Source organism: Aotus nancymaae, unplaced genomic scaffold (genome assembly GCF_030222135.1).
Source record: "Aotus nancymaae isolate 86718 unplaced genomic scaffold, 86718_ANA_hifiasm-v0.15.2.pri h1tg000015l_1, whole genome shotgun sequence".
Lineage (NCBI taxonomy): Eukaryota > Metazoa > Chordata > Mammalia > Primates > Aotidae > Aotus > Aotus nancymaae.
In genome coordinates this window covers 1,625,938-1,645,039 of record NW_026988427.1, presented here as the reverse complement: position 1 = coordinate 1,645,039, position 19,102 = coordinate 1,625,938, and the positions used below count along the sequence as shown (strand labels likewise).

The following is a 19,102-nucleotide window of genomic DNA, read 5'->3' as shown; positions in this document are numbered from 1 at the left end:
CAGGTATTCAGTACTTTATTCATTCCATCCCTTATACATAGGTTTATTTGTCTTGATCATTACCCCAAAGGCCTTTGAAAAAGAAATTGTGTTCATGTACAGAAAACCAAAACAATGTTACACTCCCCTGAATGTCTCCATTTCCTTCCCTGATGCTTAAAATGTGAGTATTAAATAGATTTTTTAAGAAGGCAAGTTGTGGTGAGGAAGGCTCTCTCAGCCTGCAAATACAGTCACTCTCTCAAGACATGGTTGATCCCAAGACACCTCCAACATTGTAAAGGTGCAGGATGTTTAAAGAAAAATATGAAAGCTCCCTTTATATAGGGCCTGGTTCACCCTCATGGTAGAGATGACAACGGTCTGGTTAAATCAATCGATACATGAATACACATTCAAATCTTCTGGTGCCCATTTGGAGTTCACTAAAGGAGGGGATGTTATAAGTTTTATATTTAAATCCACAGTGTAACTTTAAAAATAAGGAGAGGAGAGTGGCAGGGTGGGCGGTGCAGGCAGCAGATAGGTATTAGATGATGCTCTTTCTGTGGATTCTCCCTGTAGCCATTACCAATGGTGCAATTAGGCTGGAAAACATAAGATTCAAGCTGAGAAGTATTGCAGAAAAATGTCTTCCTGTAAGGCTGGGAGTCTCCTAATGGCAGAAACGACCTCCTGAGGCATCTCCTTTGTACCTATTTCTCCACCTGAGACAGAGAAGACAGGAAAGGTATGGAGGAAGGGACGCAGAGGCCAAATGAACATTCTCGTGCCTGTTAAAGAATGTGGCCAGCCCTCAGCAAAACCAGAACAACAAGGCCTATCTCCAACATGGTTCTCCCCTGTACCATTCAGTGGCTAATCCCTGTCCAGGGACCCAATCCTCATCAGTCCTCAAGGATCCTCCCACAGGAAAGCTGCTTCCCTCCTGTTGCTCCTTCTCTTGGCTTTTGACAGATGCCTCCCTCAGAGACCTGCGTTTTTTTGTTTTTTTTTTTTGAGACAGAGTTTCATTCTTGTCACCCAGGCTAGAGTGCAGTGCTGCGATCTCAGCTCACTGCGACCTGCACCTCCTGGGTTCAAGCGATTCTCCTGCCTCAGCCTCCCGAGTAGCTGGGATTACAGGTGCCTGCCACCACATCCAGCTAATTTTTGTATTTTTAGTAGAGATAGGGTTTTGCCATGTTGGCCAAGCTGGTCTCAAACTCGTGACCTCAGGTGATCCAGCCATCTCAGCTCCCAAAGTGCTGGGATTACAGGCATGAGCCACTATGCCCAGCCAGACCTACTTTTTTTATTTGTAAAAATGAGAATAATTATAATTGTCTACCAGGAAAATGATTGTGAGGCACCAGGAAGACACTACATGTAGAACTACAGGGGTGGGAGACATGCGTGAGAAGTAGAGAGACCACCGTCTCCTCAAATTATTATGTCCTGCTCATACACTCTCAACCCAGGCCTCAGGTGATGGTGAAAGCCTCCTTCCTGAGTCATAAAACATCTAGCTGCCCCCAGCGTTTTAGGGGCTGTCACCCCTCTCAGGTGACAAGGATAGAATTTAGAAGATTTGGCTCTTGGTTCAAGGAGGCTGATCTTTAAAGGTGGAAAGAACACTTTGTTCTTTGGAAGAAATATTAGAATGCAGAGAGAGAGCAGGGTTAAGAGTGGGAATGTGTGCAGGGAGGAGGGGTGAGGAGGAGAAGGTGAGTTCCAGTATCCCACTGAGAGAACAGCTCTGGGGGAGAGGCAAACCTCTGCCCTGCCCAGGGCCTGGGAGCCTTGTCCTGGGAGGGACCAGCAAACAGTCTGAAATCTGAGCCCAGGAAACCAGACTCCCACCGTGGGGGGTCCCATAAGGGGAGTAAGTGGGAAGTTGGCCAAAGCTCTTACTATGTGAGCTGTGGAAAGAATGTGCTCTACATCATAAGCCAGTACACAGCTACATGTGCCACAGTAGAGCAGAGGAAGATGGAACTTTCATGGGACAATGCCTATTCTTACTCATGCTTTGTGCACTGATACTGTCTATTCTGCTTCCCTCCCCTCCCCTCCCCTCCCCTCCCCTGCCCTCCCCTCCCCTCCTCTTCCCTCCCCTTCCCTTCTCTTCCACCTTCCCTCTCTCCCTTCTTTTCTGCCTGCCTGCCAGCCTGCATTTCTTGTATAGTTTCTTTCTTCTTATGTCAATAGCAAGGTTGATTTCTAGACCCACTAGTGGGGCTTCCTTCACAGTTGTTCAAGCACAGGGGAGAATTGATGGGCTACATCAACTCTCCTACTTCACGCCCTTCATAATCACAAAGTTCCTTCTCCTGCCTTTCCTTCTCCTCCTCTTCAAAACAAGCAAGCAAACAAACAAACAAACAATTTCTTCAGTGTTAAGAATAACAGGATTTATTTCACAAGCTTTTTCAGTCATAATAAAAACCACCTGGGGCTGGTTGATGTCACTGAGCCTCAGGTTTCTCCTTGGAGAGTCTGTTCAGGTAGGTCTAGGCTGGGCCTGGTGATCGGTGTTTGTAACAGGTACAGCTAGGTAATCATGATGATCAGGCCCATCAGGGATTCCCTAATCAGATTCAACCCCTGTACTGTGCTGATAAGGAATCTGGGGCCAGGCAGAGCGGCTCCCTTGTCTGAGCTCACACAGTGGGCGCTGCCTTTGAGGCCGGACATTGTAGCCAGCTTGCCTGTGCCTGCAGGCCTTGTACCTTGTACTTCACCGGGAGAGACCTTAGACTGACAAAATGAAGACTGGCCCCCACCATGCTGCAAGTTAGGGATGCAGCTGGACTGGAACCCAGGTCATTGTAGAATGCCGCCTTCCTACAACGGGCTGGCTTCCTGAGGGGAGGTTCAGTCCATTTCCAGGGCCAGCTAGTTCCTCAAACAAAGGCAAGCGGAGAGGACTGCTTTTTAACTATGGCTGCCCAGCCCCCATCACTTCTTGCTCTGGTTCTGAGCGAGGCCTGGGGTTTATGGGGTGAAGGGAGAATGAGTCACCACCTCCCTCCACTCACTGTCACTTGGTCCTCTGGGGTGGGGTGTCATTTGAAGGTTTGCACATAGCAATAGCCATAGCAACCACTTCCCTGCCCGCACACCATCACCGTCGCCCCGCCCACCGGCCCCTGGCAGGGCTCCCACAGGCTTGGGAGGGGCTCTCTGTAGCCCATCAAAGCAGAAGGGCTCTGGGAGCCCACACTTTGCAGCACGCAAACTGCCAGGCCCTATTCTGCCCTCCTTCAGCTCTTTGTTGCTCCTCTGCTAGGGCCTGCGGTTTGGCATTTCCTTCCTCACCCAGATCGAGCCCCAGCAGCCTCCAACCTGGCTGTTAGAGATACTGTGAGAGGCAGCACCGCAGAGAGCAGGAGGTCCTTTCAAGATCCAAAGCAGCCTTGTGAGCTGGTCAGAGCCCCATCAAGGTCTGTAGGAGGAGGGCGCTGAGGTGAGCCTCAGTCCCACCTCGCTCCAGTCATTACTGAAATGTCACCTCTTCAGTGAGGCCAGTTCGTTTTAAATGGCAACCACACCCCACCCCTGCACTCCCATCCCCCTCCCCAGCCCCCCACCCTGCATGTCCATGGTGCATAGGCATCACATTTCACCTCCTTAAAGCTCTCTCTCCCTAGTAAGCATCTTTGTCTGTTTTGTTCATTGATGCACCTTGAGCACTTCTAAGTTCCTGGCACGTAGAAGGCCCTTGATGTACATTGTTGAATAAACAGGTGACAGAATGGGAGTGGCTACTGCAGCCAGCACCGCCTGACATGGCCAGGACACAGGACACTAACAGGGCTCCCCTGCCCGCTCTGTAGGAGTCCTTTCATCCCACATGTCCATCACCTTCTGGAAACAACCCCTTAAAGGAACCAAAAAGAACCATGTCACGAGCATTCTGACAGCATGGTCAGGAGGCAACTAGGAAACCCTCCTGCTGCTCCTAAAGGCTCTCTTCCTCTGTGCAGTCACAGAAGCCTGGGGTCACCAGCAACACAATTACAGAGAGAAAACCTTTCCCTTTCTCCTCTTTCCTCTTCAGCACCAAGCCTGTTTATTAAAATTTGTCTATCCTATTGTTCTAATGAGGTAGGAGGGTTTTGATCCCATTTCTTTTCTTTTTCTTTTCTTTCTTTCTTTTTTTTTTTTCTTTTTGAGACAGAGTTTCACTCTTATTGCCCAGGCTGAAGTGCAGTGGAGTGATCTTGGCTCACTACAACCTTGACTCCCGGGTTCAATCCATTCTCCTGCCTTAGCCTCCTGAGTAACTGGGATTACAGGCAAGCACCATGCCCGGCTAATTTTTGTATTTTTAATAGAGACAGGGTTTCACCATGTTGGCCAGGCTGGTCTCAAACTCCTGACCTCAGTGATCTGCCCGCCTCGGCCTCCCAAAGTGCTGGGATTACAGGCATGAGTTGCGGTGCTCTGCCTGGAGCCCATTTCTTGGGAGAAATCAGGGAGTCGAGGGGCAGGGGAGGTGACAGAGGAATCGAGACCTGGTGGCTGCTAAGGACTGCCTTTGCTAACTTAGCAAGTTTACTTTAGGCTAAACTTGTTACGGTAGGATGGTCATTAAGCAGAAGGAATAGAGATCATGTGTCATTCTCATAGGCAGCCCAGGGACTCAACAGTGTCTGCCTCCAGAGAGCTTGCAGCAGAAAGGAACTGACACAGGGGCGTGTGCATTGCAAGGGTACTGGCTTGGAGATTAGGAAGACTGGCTTGTGGTGCTGGCGTGAGTTGTGGGAAGAGAGGTGGCCTTTACTACTAACTACTACATGGTTTCAAGCTAGTCCCTTCTTTGTCCGGGCCTCTGCTACCTCCTCTGTAAAATGAAATTAGACTAGATAATCTGAAGTCCCTTCCAGTTGTCCCCAATCTCTAGGAAACAATAAACCTGTCGACTACTGAGGGTCTCCTTGGTCTCATCAGTGGGTACTAATTGGGGCTGGAGTCTTAAGTTCTGGATGTTTGAGAGACTAGAATGGATGCTTGTTGCTCTGGCATGTTGGAGATGCAGTTCTGATGGCAAAGCCCTCCTGCCCCAGCTCCCCCAGCTCCATCCTGAGGTTTGGAGATTTGCTGGTTCTGACATAAAAGTACCTGGGGACTAAGAGTATCTTCAAGTGTCTTTGAGAAAGCTGGTCTCAGGGGCATGAGTGATTCAAGGGTCTCTCATTCTGCAGGCCCTGCCTTTATAGAGAATACCTCCCCAAGCTTTTGTAAGAATCCACATCTTACACATCCACTCGGAGTGGCAGTCCGGGAGGGGAAGATGGAGGGAGATGACAGGCCAAAGAACAGCCCACTAGAGGTCATGCTAAGAAATCTCCAAGGAGCAGCTGATTCCTCTGGGTCTAGAAGATGGTCTGAAGATTCTTGGGAACAAGACAGCACTGCCAAGTCATGCAAGAGCCAGGGGACCTCAGCCCCAGGAAGAGTAAGACAAGAAAATACACAGCTATTGTGTCCAGATCCTAAGGCTCCCGATGTTTGGAGGGGAAGCCAGGTGTGAAGTGACAAGTCTTTACCGAGAAGCTCTGAGCTGGACTTGGAAGGCTCAGCCAGACACAGATCAGCAAGAAGGAGAGTGGGCTTCCTGGGCAGGAGGAACGTCTGGCCTGTGGAATAAGGTGGCAAATTCTGGGAGGAAGTGAGGAGCGGAGGGTCCCTGCAGAGGTGACAAAGAGGAGGCTGGCCAGAGTTGGCCCTGGTGCCCCAGAGTTCTACAGACCACAGGGCGTCAAGGGCCAGGGGGAAGGTTGAGGCTGAGAGAAGATGGTTTTGTCTCTTCATCTTTCTCTTTATCTTGCAGGATTCTCAGTAAGTTAAGTCAAGAAATCAACAAGAATGAAGAGAGAAGGAGCATCTTCACACGCAAGTGAGTGGGGAAACGCAAGATTTTTCAATCCCAGGTTGAACCTTAAAAGGGAGGCACAGAACTGTTTTTGCCCTACTTTTTGACCTGTATCCGTCCCCTGAGTCCCAGGGTTCTCAAAGATGGTGTCCAAGGAGGGGAAGGGGTTTCCTCCCCTGCCCTGCATCCTGTCCCTGGGTCTGGGACATCAGGGGAATTTCCTCTGGAGCATCAGGCAGACATGAGCTTCCAGTCACGCCACTGATGTGGCTTGGTGATTTCCAGAATTTTCAGGGTGTCCTAGCCCCAGCTGCCAAGCAGCAAGGACACCAGCCCCTCTTGGGCAGTGAGGCGTGGCCTCCACTGGGGCTCACTCTCCCTGGACCGGGTTGAGGAAAGAGGGAGATCCCCTTAAATCAATAGGACCATTAATGCAATGCTATTTGCCTTTGCAGACCCCAAGTCCAGCGCTTTCCTGAAGAGACAGGTAAAGCTGTCAGGGCTGAGAAGTGATTGCTTTCGGTGATAGGTATCTCAGTTCTCTTGTCTTTCTGGTTTTGGGGGCTCTTTGGGTTCATTCAGGTGACCTTACTGACTTGTCTGTCAGCCAGTTCTTACCCAGAAAAGGGTTTGGGTCTAGATGGAGGGGAGAAGATGTCGCTCTGCCGGGTACCTGGCTTATGGCCCCTGTTCTGCTGGGACCATCTTCAGGGACATATTGAAGAGCTCTGAGCTCTGTAGAGGAAAACAGAGGGACCCCACCTCTGACTGAGCACCTGAGCCGAGCTAGTGCCCCTGCATCTGAGTCTTTAAAGCAGCTTTTCAACTGTTCAATTGCACATAGTGTTTGCAATGCAGATTCCTGGGCCCTGGCCCTTCCTGCTGAATCTGAAGCTGTAGGGATAGACCCCCAGGTATCTACACATCTTAAAGCACTCCTAAGTCACTATTACACATGTGAAAGGTGGAGAACCATTGCCCCCTGCCCCCCCACCCCGTTCTTCGGTAGAATGAACTCCTTGGGCAGGGTCTCTGGAGCTGACAGTAAGTGGCTAAACCCCCAGGGGTGTGGAAGGCAGGTGGAGGCCTGGGATGGGGAAAGGCATCAGATGGGGAAAGGCATCAGATGGGGAAGCGGCTTTGACTTTCCTTCAAGTGCTGATGGTGATGTCATTTCCCTCCACAGAAAGCCACGAAGAAGACAATGGGGGCTGGTCGTCCTTTGTGAGTATGGTGCGGGCTGTTCTCGCACCTTTACAGCAGTGTCCAGGGTGGCTTTGTGATAAGGACCCAGCGTGGAGCCAAGTGGTGCGGGCTCTAACATGATGCCAGCACACCCACCTGGGGCTCAGAAAAGGTGTTCTGCATAGGGCCAGACAGGAAATGGCTTCGATTTTGGGAGCCATGCAGCCTCTGTCTCCGCTGCTCAGCTCTGCCACTGGAGCACAAAAGCAGCCACAGACAATGAGCAGACAAATGGGCTTGGCTTTGTGCCCATAAACCTTCATTTACAAACACGGAGCGTGGGCGTATGTGGCCCTGGGCTGTACTTTGCTTCCTGCACTTTACCCACCGTTACCACTCCCCACCCACAACCCCCATCGCCAAAAATGGCCACTCCTGGAAATCTATTCTCAAGCAGCTTTTCTCATGGACTTAAATCCCCATTGGTGGCATGGAGGGAAAATAACTTCAAAACCGACTATTAGCCCTGAAAAGACCTCAAGGAGGGTGCGATCCAGTTGGATTTTACATTGAAAGGTCACAGTGCCCCTTCTGAGAGTCCGGTGGATTGTACAATCCCTTCCCAGAAATCTATATACACAGCACCACATCCCCCGCAACGAAGCAGTCTCAGGCAGAGCACGCTACTATGAACTTTAGCCCAATCTATTCATTTTACAGATGAGGCCACTGAGCTCACAGGAGAGAGAATATGACTTGTGTAGACCACAAAGCTAGTTAGAGGCAGACCTAGGACCCAGGTAACCAGACCCTCAGTCACGTGGTACTTCTGGCAAAAGGCTGCCTCTAGTGCCTTTAGAAAGCAAAAATAAAAGGCCAGACTAGGTGGCTCATGCCTGTAATCCCAGCACTTTGGAAGGCCGAGGCGGGCGGATCATGAGGTCAGGAGATCAAGAAGATCGTACTGGCCAACATAGTGAAATCCCGTCTCTAAAAAACAAAAAAACAAAAAAAAACAAAACAAAAAATAAAAACCAAAATGCCCCTTGTCCTATTGGGATTCTGGTAAAAGAAAGCATTTAATTTGAAAAAAAAAAAAAAGTTTTAGCTAAGTTTATTCTTTCTACCTGAAAATGAAGAAATTTGACAAATTTCTGGTACAAAAGGAAAATAGCCCAGTTTCCACTGAGATGTTTCTGCTTACTCACAGAGGCCAAATCCTTGCCATGCAGCCTCTTGTGCTGTGCCTGAGGCTAGTCTTCCAGCCTCTCTGTGAACTGAGGGCTTCTATTCACTAGTGGTTATAGAACTTGGCAGCTACGTTATGTGCCCAGCTCTTTGCAAGGGCAAACAGGGAAATGGGTGGAGATAAAGAACCCAATCTGAGCATTTTACAGTATGGATACCCCATTTTTAAAAGGTAAACCGAGGCACAATGCAATTTTTTTTTAAGGCATTTATTTGAGCAAACAAACATTCATGAATGAGGCAGCACCGAACCAGAAGGAGGCTTCGCTGAAGAAGCATGAGGGCTAAGCGTTTATAAGGTGAATGTGGATGTAATACTTAATCCACATTCCAAAAAACATTCGATGGGTTACAGTTATAACCAATCTCATTTAGTCTATCTCGCTGGAAAGCTCCTAGTTATACAATTATAAGTTTGTTGGCTACTTCTGATTGGTTGAGCTTAAGTTCTGTTTTTCTTTAATATAGCCATTTACGAGAAATAGCCCAAGTTAACTTTTGCTTATGCTTGCAAATCAAGTAAGGTTTAGGTCACTGAGGAGACCCAACTGGTTTTGCCTGCTCAGGGATTCTTCAGGCCTGGTCCATTTTAATTTACTTTAACACACATATGGCAGAGTATAATTAGCAACAAACACCATGCCTGCAAATTTAGGAGCCAAATGATTGGAAGAAAATAATTGTTCTAGAAGCAGAGAGGAAAAGTCTGTCATTTGAGAAAGGTTGATGGGGTAAAGGGCTAGTGTAAAGTTGGGAATGACTGGCCTGGGGAGGACAGGGCGAGGGAAGGGTCAGCAGGGGCTGGAGGGAGGCCACGTGCCTACGGACCTCCATGCTGAGGCTCTTGATCTGAAGCGGCATTTCTCTAGGGCTCTGCCCACCGGCTCCTAAGTTATAAGAACACTGACTGGGGCCGGGCACTGTGGCTCATGCCTGTAATCCTAGCATTTTGGGAGGCCAAGGCAAGTAGATCACAAGGTCAGGAGATGGAGACCATCCTGGCCAACATGGTGAAACCCCGTCTCTATTAAAAATACAAAAAAAAAATTAGCTGGGCGTGGTGGTGCACACCTCTAGTCTCAACTACTCGGGAGGCTAAGGCAGGAGAGTTGCTCGAACCCAGGAGGTGGAGATTGCAGTGAGCCGAGATCACGCCACTGCACTACAGACTGGGCAACAGTGCGAGACTCTGTCTCAAAAAAAGAAAACAACACTGACAGGGCAGGACAAAGTCTTTGTTGCAGTTGGGAAGGCACCCAGTGCTCGCTATGCTCCTCTATTGTTGATGTTTTTAATATTCAAGTCAAAAACAAACACAGGAATCTTTAAACTGAGCAGCTTAAAGGCAGTCTGTCTGAGGCCACCCAAAGCAGTCAGGATTTCTGGGACATTGGAACATCCCTTTCCTCAAAAAAGCAGCCACTTTCCGTTGCTTTTTCCCACACTGCCCTTGAGCGTTGAGCTCTGGGCTCACTGACTCACGCCTGGACTTTGGCATGACCACGGTGAGCGCTCATCATTGCTGCTGCTGATGCCGCCTCTGCTGGGAAGTCATTCCGATGCTCCTGCCCTTTCACGGACTGCCTCAAAGGCAAGCACCCAGCACTTAGAGCTTACTTTCCCTGAAATTCAGGAAGAAGCAAAAATAAAATGCAGTTAAAAATTTAAAATTTAGAGAGTCTTTTCCAAGAGAACAGCTTCAAACTCAGTGTCAGATTTCGTGAATAATGGATGTGTTGATACACTCAACTCTCAGCAAAAAGAATAGCACAGCCTCTGACCGTCCCCTCCTAGACTCAACCTAATCTGCCTTCCACTTAACAGGCTTTGCTGATCTGTTTTCCCCATTAGCTAGGCCTTCAACACTGCACTAGGTTTTAATGAGAGGAAATTTTTTGAGCACAGGCACACTAAGAAGTGGTAATTAATTAGTATCATCACAAATGCTCCAGGCCCTTAGTCTTTCTCTTGGTGATGCTGGGAGTAAAAAAAGTGTTTACTCAAGACAGAGCCTATTCCTGTACCCTCTGTTCCAACATCCTCCTCATTTCTTCTCTTTTTCCGTTGTGCAAAAAGATGTTGTGTGAAAAGGTGGTCCGAAGACCTTCAACAAGGTCTCAAGTCCATGACTTGCTGCCCCTGTGATACGGTGCTCCCTGACCTCAGTTTCCTCATCTGTAAGATGGGAGTAGCCATCTTCAGGCTGCCTGGCCCCGGGTTATGCTGTTGTGAGGCTTGGCAGGGAGAGAGCGGGCACAGGCACATCGCAGGCCACAGAGCCTCTATGAACTGCACGGTCTCTGTCACTGTGTTGGCAGGAAGAAGATGACTATGAAAGTCCCAATGATGACGAGGATGGAGAGGATGACGGTGACTACGAGTCCCCCAATGAGGAGGAAGAGGCACCGGTGGAAGATGATGCCGATTATGAGCCGCCACCCTCCAACGATGAGGAAGCTCTGCAGAGCTCCATCCTGCCTGCCAAGCCCTTCCCCAACTCCAACTCCATGTACATCGGTAAGGACCTGCTTCCGGATTCTCTGGCCCCAGCAGCCCAAAGCCAAGCTCCCCACTGCTGCACAGAAGGCCGATGGCCCAGCTTGCCCATGTAGCAGAAAGCTCTTGGTGCCGATACCTGCTCGGCTTCTTAACAGCTATGTGGCTCTGTACAAGTAACTCTACCCTCTGGGCCTCAATTTTCTCATCTGTGAAATAGGAAAATAACATCCAGATCACATAAGCTTGCTGTGAGGACTACTAATACTGCAACCAACTCCTGCCTGTGGTGGCTGGTATCAGCACTGAACTACCCCACCTAAGGCTATTTGGCAGTTTCAGTTCATTCTGTGGTTTACTCAGGTACCCCAAGAGTACTTTCCTGCTCTTCCCCATCTTTTGATCAAATCATAGTTACATGGTATTAATATGTTAGAATAAACGTGAAGATATTGAGTAGGGTTTGACTCTAACTTTAAAAAAATGAGACAATGTTTATGATTTTTATTGTCTATCTGTCCTTTTAGCCCACTTACCTCTCCATTCACTCATTCAACAAACACTGTTGATCTGCTGGAAGCCCAGGCCCCATTCTAAGTGCTGAGAAATGATCAGGAAAGACGACACAGCCCCTGCCTCCTGGGGTTTACATTCTAATAATGACCTTGACAGAAAAGAAACAAATATATACTTGTATCATATACTCTCAGGGAGTAAGCTGAAAATTGAAGATCAGTACCACAGAAAATGAATACCATTTAATCTTTTGTGCAGTATAACCCATTTCCATTTTAAAGCCCTTTCACAAAACGCTGTCTCAATGTGTCATGGTGGTTTTTAAACACCTGTGTAATAAGGACAACCGTGATCAAGTCTGTTTCGTATATAGAGAAGTGGAGGTCCGGAGAAGCAATGAATAAGCTAGTTGTTGAGCGCCTTGTGTGTGCCAGTCATTAAGATACAGAGTGAGCAAGACAGTCTTCACCAAGGGCCTGACAGTCCAGTAGGTGAGGCAGCCTCTAAGAAATGAGCCTCGAGATTACTTAGTGAAACCGTGACACAGAGGCGGGAAGACAAGTGCAGGAGATGAGGCTGGGGCGTTTGCCTGAGGGTGTGATCTTTAACTTGTGATATTAAACTGAGATTAAAGGATGAATGCAAGTTGGCCAAGTGGAAATGGATGTGGTAAGGGAAGAAATTTGAAGCAGTAGAAATGGCCGTGCAAAAGGCCTGAGGCTCAAAGGAGCATGGCCTATTAGAGAAGCTGAGAGGTAGTCATTGCGGGTGGAGTGGGGTAAGATTAGGTCAGGCTGGGCCTTGTCCTACCCTCTTCCCTGTGGAAGAGCCACGCCTCTCCAAGCCTGGGACTAGCGTGAGGCAAGAGAGGCACCCGGGACGCAAAGCGTAAGGAGGTCCTACCCACTCACCCCTCTTGCCTGATGGTCTTGTCCTGGCCTTTCCCTGTCAAAGGGGTAGGAAATTGCCAGCCTATCAATCTGGCCTAGGGACACTTCCTTGGTGATCTGGATAATATGAGTTTCTGTTCGGATAATGTGTGTTTCTGTTCAAGGCAAATCTAGCTACCACTTAAGAGTCTGTGGTCTGGTAACAGAAGTTGGAGGAAATGTCAGGGAGGAGACAGCCCAGGGCACTGGAGAGGGCAAGGAAGGGCCGCCAGAATAGGATCCGTATGGGCAGTGAGAGCTGACTTCACCCTACATAGGGAGCTGGGTGTGCCTGTGAGATTTTTTGCATGTGTGTGTGTCTGTGTGCACACGTGTCTCTGTGTGTGCAGTTGTGTGCATACATATGCATGTGTGTGTGTGCGTGCATGTGTGCACATGTGTATATTTGTGTGTCTGCATACAGAGGTATATGTGTATGTTTACTCCTTTACAAAACTGTCTGAAAATGCTCCCTTCCAGTTCTGGCTGAGCTACTTACAAAGAGGCCTTTCTTGATTGGTAAAATCTCTGATTACTACCTGTTCCTGTGAAGTGCAAAGGAAGCTGGGCCTGTGTAGAAGAAAAGTAACACGAACTGGGACAGAAAAACGGCCCGGGAGGGGTAGGTGAGATCCAGGCTGGATCTTGCCGTGGCTGGGGTTCCTGCTGGCACTAATGGTCCTGGAGTTTGAGGATCATACACACCCCGGTGCCGTGAGCTGCATCTGTTCCTGCAGACCCCTGAGCTTGACCAACACTCGCCTTTCACTTTAACAACCTTGTGTTTCCACAGACCGGCCCCTCTCTGGGAAAGCCCCCCAGCAGCCTCCTGTGCCCCCTCAGAGACCGATGGCCGCCCTCCCGCCCCCGCCAGCAGGCCGGAACCACTCGGTAGGCCTCCTCCCGTTCTTTTATAGTATTTGGTGTCCACTGCAGTTCTTTCCTCCACCAGAGAGAAAAATGGAACTATAAACGTCTTCACCTCATTCTAATCTTGTAAGAAAAGATTATAATCTTTTCCCTCAGCTGGGAAAATGCATACCCAGGCACTCACAAGTGTTTCTTTTTTGGGGTAAAATAGTGGTGGTTTTTATTTACTTCCCACTATTTGAGAGAAGTGAAAACTAAAATAAACCCTAAGAGAACCGAATAAAGTCCATGGCACCTGCTGGTGTTGCGTGGGTACCGCGACTTCCTCTCTCCTGCAAAAAGACTTGCGCCACCTTCTGGCCGACACCTGCAATTCCAGGGACAGGTGCCTTCGGACCCGAGGGGAGAGAGGTGGCAAACCCCGTTTTCTCTTTCTTCAAGCATATAGCCCAGCTCTTGTGAATCTGATCAGTTCCCAGAGTGACCCTGAGACGCTCAGACTAAGGAATTGATAGCTATGAAGTGTTCTCTTTACAAGTCTATCTACAAGTGCATATCGCTTTTGAAATTTGAAGACCTTCATCTCCACTATTGAGATGCAGAATTCACTCATTCAATCAGCAGATATTGACTGAGCAGCTACTGTGTGCCAAGCAGAGTTCTAGACACTAAGAATAAAGTGTGAACAAGATAAATAAGGTCCCTGCTTTTCTAAAGCTCAGCTAGGGTTAGGGGGAGACAGGTCATCAGATGGTAGGCAGATGTCTGAAAGAGATCATTTGAGTAGTTACATGTGGTTGGGGAGACAGAAGACCAGGTAACATGACGGTGGGTGGAGAGGTGACAAGGAGCTGGGACAGAATGTGCAGGTTGTGGCAAAAGCTGGGAGAAAAACATTCTAGCCAGAGGTAAACAAATATAGAGACGTCAAAGAGGGCATGACCTTAAGATTTTCCAAGAACTGCAGGATGACGCTATGGTGGGGACCCCATGAATACTGAGAGGGGATGATAGGAAAGAGTTGAGAGGGGAGACATGGGCCAGCTCAGGCAGGACCATGCAGGACATTAGTGAGCTTTAATTTTCCTAATGTTATAGGAGCCACTGGAAGTCTTAGCAGTAAAGTGAAATGCTCACTCCACTGCCATGCAGAAAAGAGCCTCCATGGCAGAGTATAGAACAGGGGGCTCAGATAGGAGGCTACTGCAGTAGTTCAGGTAAGAAATGGACATGGATGTCTGTAGGCAGAACAGGAAGATGAGGAAAAGTGACCAGATCCAGATCTGTTTTGAGAGTGCCGGGTCTTGCTGATGTATTGGCAATGCTTCTTAACGTTTGGATCTTTATGCAGCCACTGCCCCCATCCCAGACCAACCATGAAGAGCCCAGAAGCAGAAACCACAAAACAGCCAAGCGTAAGTACGAGGGCTGCTCTCTCTTGCCCTGTTCCCACCAGGCACTCCCCTAGCCCCACCCCCCAACCCCAGCCAATTGCTTTCTTCTTTTCTTTTTTTTTTTTAATTGTACTTTGCTTTTTCCTTTTCATTGATATCAGCCTTTTTCCCCTTCCAGTCCCTGCTCCTTCAATAGACAGAAGCACGAAACCTCCCCTAGATCGTTCTTTAGCTCCACTTGACAGAGAACCCTTCACACTAGGTGGGTATGATTCACATTTAATGCATAGTAATAAGGATAAGCTTTTATAAAGTGCTTTCTGCATGCATGTCACATGCACAATCTCATTTAACTATGGCCACAATACTAGGAAGTGGAGACTATTAGAATCATCTTCACTTTACAGATGAGGAAACTGAGACACAAAGTGGTAACTTCCCAAGATCATACACCTACCAAGTGATGGGAGTAGAGACCTAAAACCAGATCAACCTCATTAGAAAGCTCCTGCTTGCAGCTCCTGGGGGCTGTGCTGCTTCTCTATGTGATGTGTGTGATCTGTGTACACAAATCCCATTGTCCTTCAGCCAAGAAGCTTTGGGGTACAGAGAGAGGACCTGAATTATGACAAGGGGCTAGGGGAGCTGGTGTCTGCTGCCTCGCCTGCTACTTAGTAGCTCATAGACCACAGCGATGTTACTTTTTCAGGGCTCAATCTCCTAATTTGTAAGGTGGGTGTTCTGTACATAGAAAATACTTTATAAATCCCTAAGGTGCTAATCAAATGTCGGGGTTGTTTTGTTTTGGGTATGCAATTGACCAAACATTAGGTATACCACAGTCCTTTTCCTCCACAGTTTACACAGAATATTCTTGGATTGCAGTTATCTTCACTTCACATGGAGCTATTTTCAATTCAATTCTAAAACTTTCTACCATTTTTTGAGCCACTACTACTGGGCAAGTGCTCTACCTACCACAAATATAACTACAGTATCTCTAATTCTCACACCAACTAAACAAAGGAGGGGCATTTTTATCCTCACTTCTCAGATAATAAAATTAAGGCTCAGAGAAGTTGAATAGTTTGCCTAAATTTGAGTAAGTAGGTGCGGACTTTGAATCCTCGTCTTTCTGACTTCTGAGTGGGTGCTCTTTTCCACCATATCATGCTGCAGCTAAGGACCCTGGGTTTTACCTTGCTGTGAATTAGATGAGTCTGAGGAAGGAACTCAGCAACTGAATGGATAAGGAGCCCATCCCAGCTGCACCCCATCCCTTTCTTGGCTATGCTCCGAGCAAGGCATTTAGCCTTCTGTGGCCTCGATCCCTTTTTGTCTGTCAGCAAAATGACTTTCAGTTCTTGGATTTGAGGCTGCTGCTTGCTGCTCTTTCCCCGAACTGCATCACAGCTCTGCTGAGTCATGTGAAACTGTGCTGGCTGTTTTGGTTTGGAATTGTCTGCAATAGAGAGCTGTATAATTACGTGGAAATGAAGACAGATTTGACTTCCGATTCCAACCCTCCTCACTCCCGTGAGCCAAGACATTAGAAAAGTGGAACACTGACATCAAATCCTTCACAATCACCTCCTGACACAAAAATTATTCTTTTAAAAGATTCTTTTTTCTATATTTAAAAACATTTTTGAAAGACACAGTTTTACGAAAAATTCTGTTTTACCCTTGAATTACTCCCTTTTCTGCGATGTTTTGGAAGGATTAATGTCTTCTTAAAATGTTTACACTCCACATGAGACTTTTAACATGCTCAGAGAATATGCAAATATTGGCAAACTTTAAAATACTTATTCAGGTCAAAGAATATAAATCTGAGTTTCCTGGGTGCCCATCTAAAGTAGAGGTTCTACCCCAAACCAAAGCTCTACAAACATCTTTTATACCATCACAACTCTCCCCACTACCAGCAAGCTCCTTTTTTTTTTCTTTTTTCTTTTTGAGTCAGGGTCTTACTCTGTGACCCAGGCTGGAGTGCAATGGCACCATCATAGCTCATTATAGCCTCAAACTCCTGGGGTCAGGCCATCCTCCTTCTCCAGCCTCCCGAGTGGCTGGGATTACAGGTGCATGCCACCATGCCTGGCTAATTTTTAAATATTCTGTAGAGACAGGGATTACCCTGTGTTCACCAGGCTGATCTTGAACTCCTGGCCTCAAGTGATTCTCCTGGCTTGGCCTCCCTACAAGCACGAGTCACTGCACTCAGTGCCAGTAAGCTCTTCACAGTGAAACAATATTATTCTCATGGGCCTGATGTACTTGGTCCTTAAAGAATAAATCATGTTGTGAAAATACAACTCCAGGCAGATAATATCACTATTCACCATAGGGCGTTAACTGTGCCTAGGTGTGGAAGAAAGGGAAAGAAGGGCGAGTTAACTATCAATTGTCAACCCGCATGGACCATATCAATGTCAAAATAAAAACGGAGAGGCATATCTCTAAGTTTCTTTTATTTAGGAAGAAAGAATTGCAATTCGGGGCAATTGGTCTTCAGGGTCCTCAGTATGTCTGAAGAACAAAAAGGAGGTTGGAGGTTTTATAAAAAAGAGAAATGTTACATATCACTCTTTGAGAAAGTTCATTGGTTCTGGGAGGCTGGCAAGTTTCGATTGGTGAGTGGTGGCAGAGGGCAAACTTAATCTTCGAGTTGCAGCAGATTATTATAGCAACTATAAGATAAAACTGGTTTTAGGTTACAGCAGGCAGTTTCAGCAGCCAAACTCACGTAGAATCACTTTTCTGGAGCAATGTTATGTGTTCTGAGTGCTCTTCCCTCTGGCTTCTCAATTCTGTTTTCCTTGGATGTGATAAAAATCCCAATTTGTATGATCAGCTTTCACAATCACGTGCCTGATCCTGCATACAAATTGTTGCCTGATTTTTGAGGCACACCTATAGGGTTTTCATCTATAATCTTCATTTTAGAAAGATGATAACATTGGGACTCAAAAACCTTAAATAACTTGTTCATGGTCATATAGGATTTGCTTCTAGACCTGGTTGAATTCTGTTATTAATACTTTTATCACATTGAAAACAAAGGGCGTGTTTATTCTAGGGGGCTTTAGATAGAATACAAATTAAATTGCTTTGAATAGCTTCGTGATGCAGAATTATCAAGTACACCTGGCATTTCTTTAGGAGCCAGGAGAATCTCCTGAAATGCTCTCCCCAAGTTAAAAGTTTTTTTCAGAAACTAAGTGGATTGCTTCATTTAATATCAAGTGTTTCACAGAATTGGAGAAAAATTAACCTCTCTGTGGCAAGTGGGCTTTTTTCAGATATGAAAATAAAACTTAGGCTGCAGAAGAAATATTTTGGCCAATTAAAGAGGTATAAAATCCCAAGAAAATATTAATCCTTTTGATCATCAGTTATATAAAAGAAAATGTTGATTTTTCTTTTTAGGTCTTTTTCTAATTAAAAAAAATAGCACAGAATCCACAATACTACCTGTATGTACGCAAAGCTGTGTGGCCTTAAAATTAATGGGCAAGCTATTTAATTTCTCTGAGCTTATAAAATTTGGTTCTCTGTAAGGGACCCTTCCTCTTCTGAAGTTTTTAATGCTTTAATGCTTAAACTCCATCAACCGCCAAAAGGGTTCAGACTCATGGTTTCATCGAACTGTGTTTTTAAAAGTCATGCTATGAAGTTCTGAATTCATGGTCCGTCTGCTGTCTGTCATTTACAGGAAAGAAACCACCATTTTCTGACAAGGTAAGCTGTTCCCTTGTTTTTTGGTTTTGTTCGTTTATTTCGCATCTTGTCCTCATTCTTTGAAAAGTGCTTGGACACTCATCTATCTTCCCTCCTGTCTTGCAGCCCTCGATTCCGGCGGGAAGGTAAGACTGTTGCATCCACATGAGGGTACCTGGGACACTCTGTAGAACTCTGCCTCCGCAAAGGTGGTTTCTCACACATCCTTTTCCTGAACTCCACAGGCCTCTAGGGGAGCATTTACCCAAGATACAAAAGCCTCCTTTACCACCAACCACGGAAAGACATGAAAGAAGCAGCCCCTTGCCAGGGAAGAAGCCACCTGTGCCAAAGTAACTGTCTGCTATTGCTTGAACTTGTCATTCAGAGTGGCCAACAGACAGCCTGTCCAGTGCGGACTCTGCAGTGGGAACCGAGGCTCCTCGGAGCTCCTGGGCGGGCCTTTTCTTGCTGTGGCTTGAGGGATGTTCAGGCTTCAAGGTTGGCTGTCAAGGATCCGGGTCTCTTTGAAGGAAATTGACTCTACTGAGAAATGAGTAGGGCGACATCTAATCAAGGGTAGGGGATGACTGCTGTTTGTAGAGATGCCAGTCAAATATTTTATTGAGTTTTCCTACCTCATTATAGCAAAGCCTTCACAGTTCATAGGAACTGTACTTACCATTTTATTTTTGAATGCAGGTAGCAGAGACCTGATTGGGGGAAATGATCGGGGAAATGATTGGGGAAGATTTTTAGGTCACAGCAAGTGTCTTTCTTACTGCTTAACCACATTTTATAATTGCAGAATAACGAGCTCTGCCTTGGTATTTTTAACTTTGCTATAAAGTAGTTTTCAGCCTATTTACCAAATGGCGCAC

At 47.0% G+C, this 19,102-nt stretch overlaps 1 protein-coding gene across 1 annotated transcript in view; it reads left to right on the top strand.

Annotated features, from left to right (window-relative positions):
- LCP2 (lymphocyte cytosolic protein 2) overlaps positions 1-19,102 on the top strand; it is a 49,351-nt gene that overhangs the window by 15,460 nt on the left and 14,789 nt on the right. The window contains exons 4-13 of the mRNA XM_012461120.3: positions 5,819-5,884; positions 6,316-6,347; positions 7,047-7,084; positions 10,612-10,810; positions 13,028-13,125; positions 14,456-14,519; positions 14,677-14,760; positions 18,217-18,242; positions 18,348-18,367; positions 18,467-18,574. Coding sequence (XP_012316543.1) covers positions 5,819-5,884; positions 6,316-6,347; positions 7,047-7,084; positions 10,612-10,810; positions 13,028-13,125; positions 14,456-14,519; positions 14,677-14,760; positions 18,217-18,242; positions 18,348-18,367; positions 18,467-18,574 — 735 coding nt within the window. The remainder of the gene's footprint in view (positions 1-5,818; positions 5,885-6,315; positions 6,348-7,046; positions 7,085-10,611; positions 10,811-13,027; positions 13,126-14,455; positions 14,520-14,676; positions 14,761-18,216; positions 18,243-18,347; positions 18,368-18,466; positions 18,575-19,102) is intronic.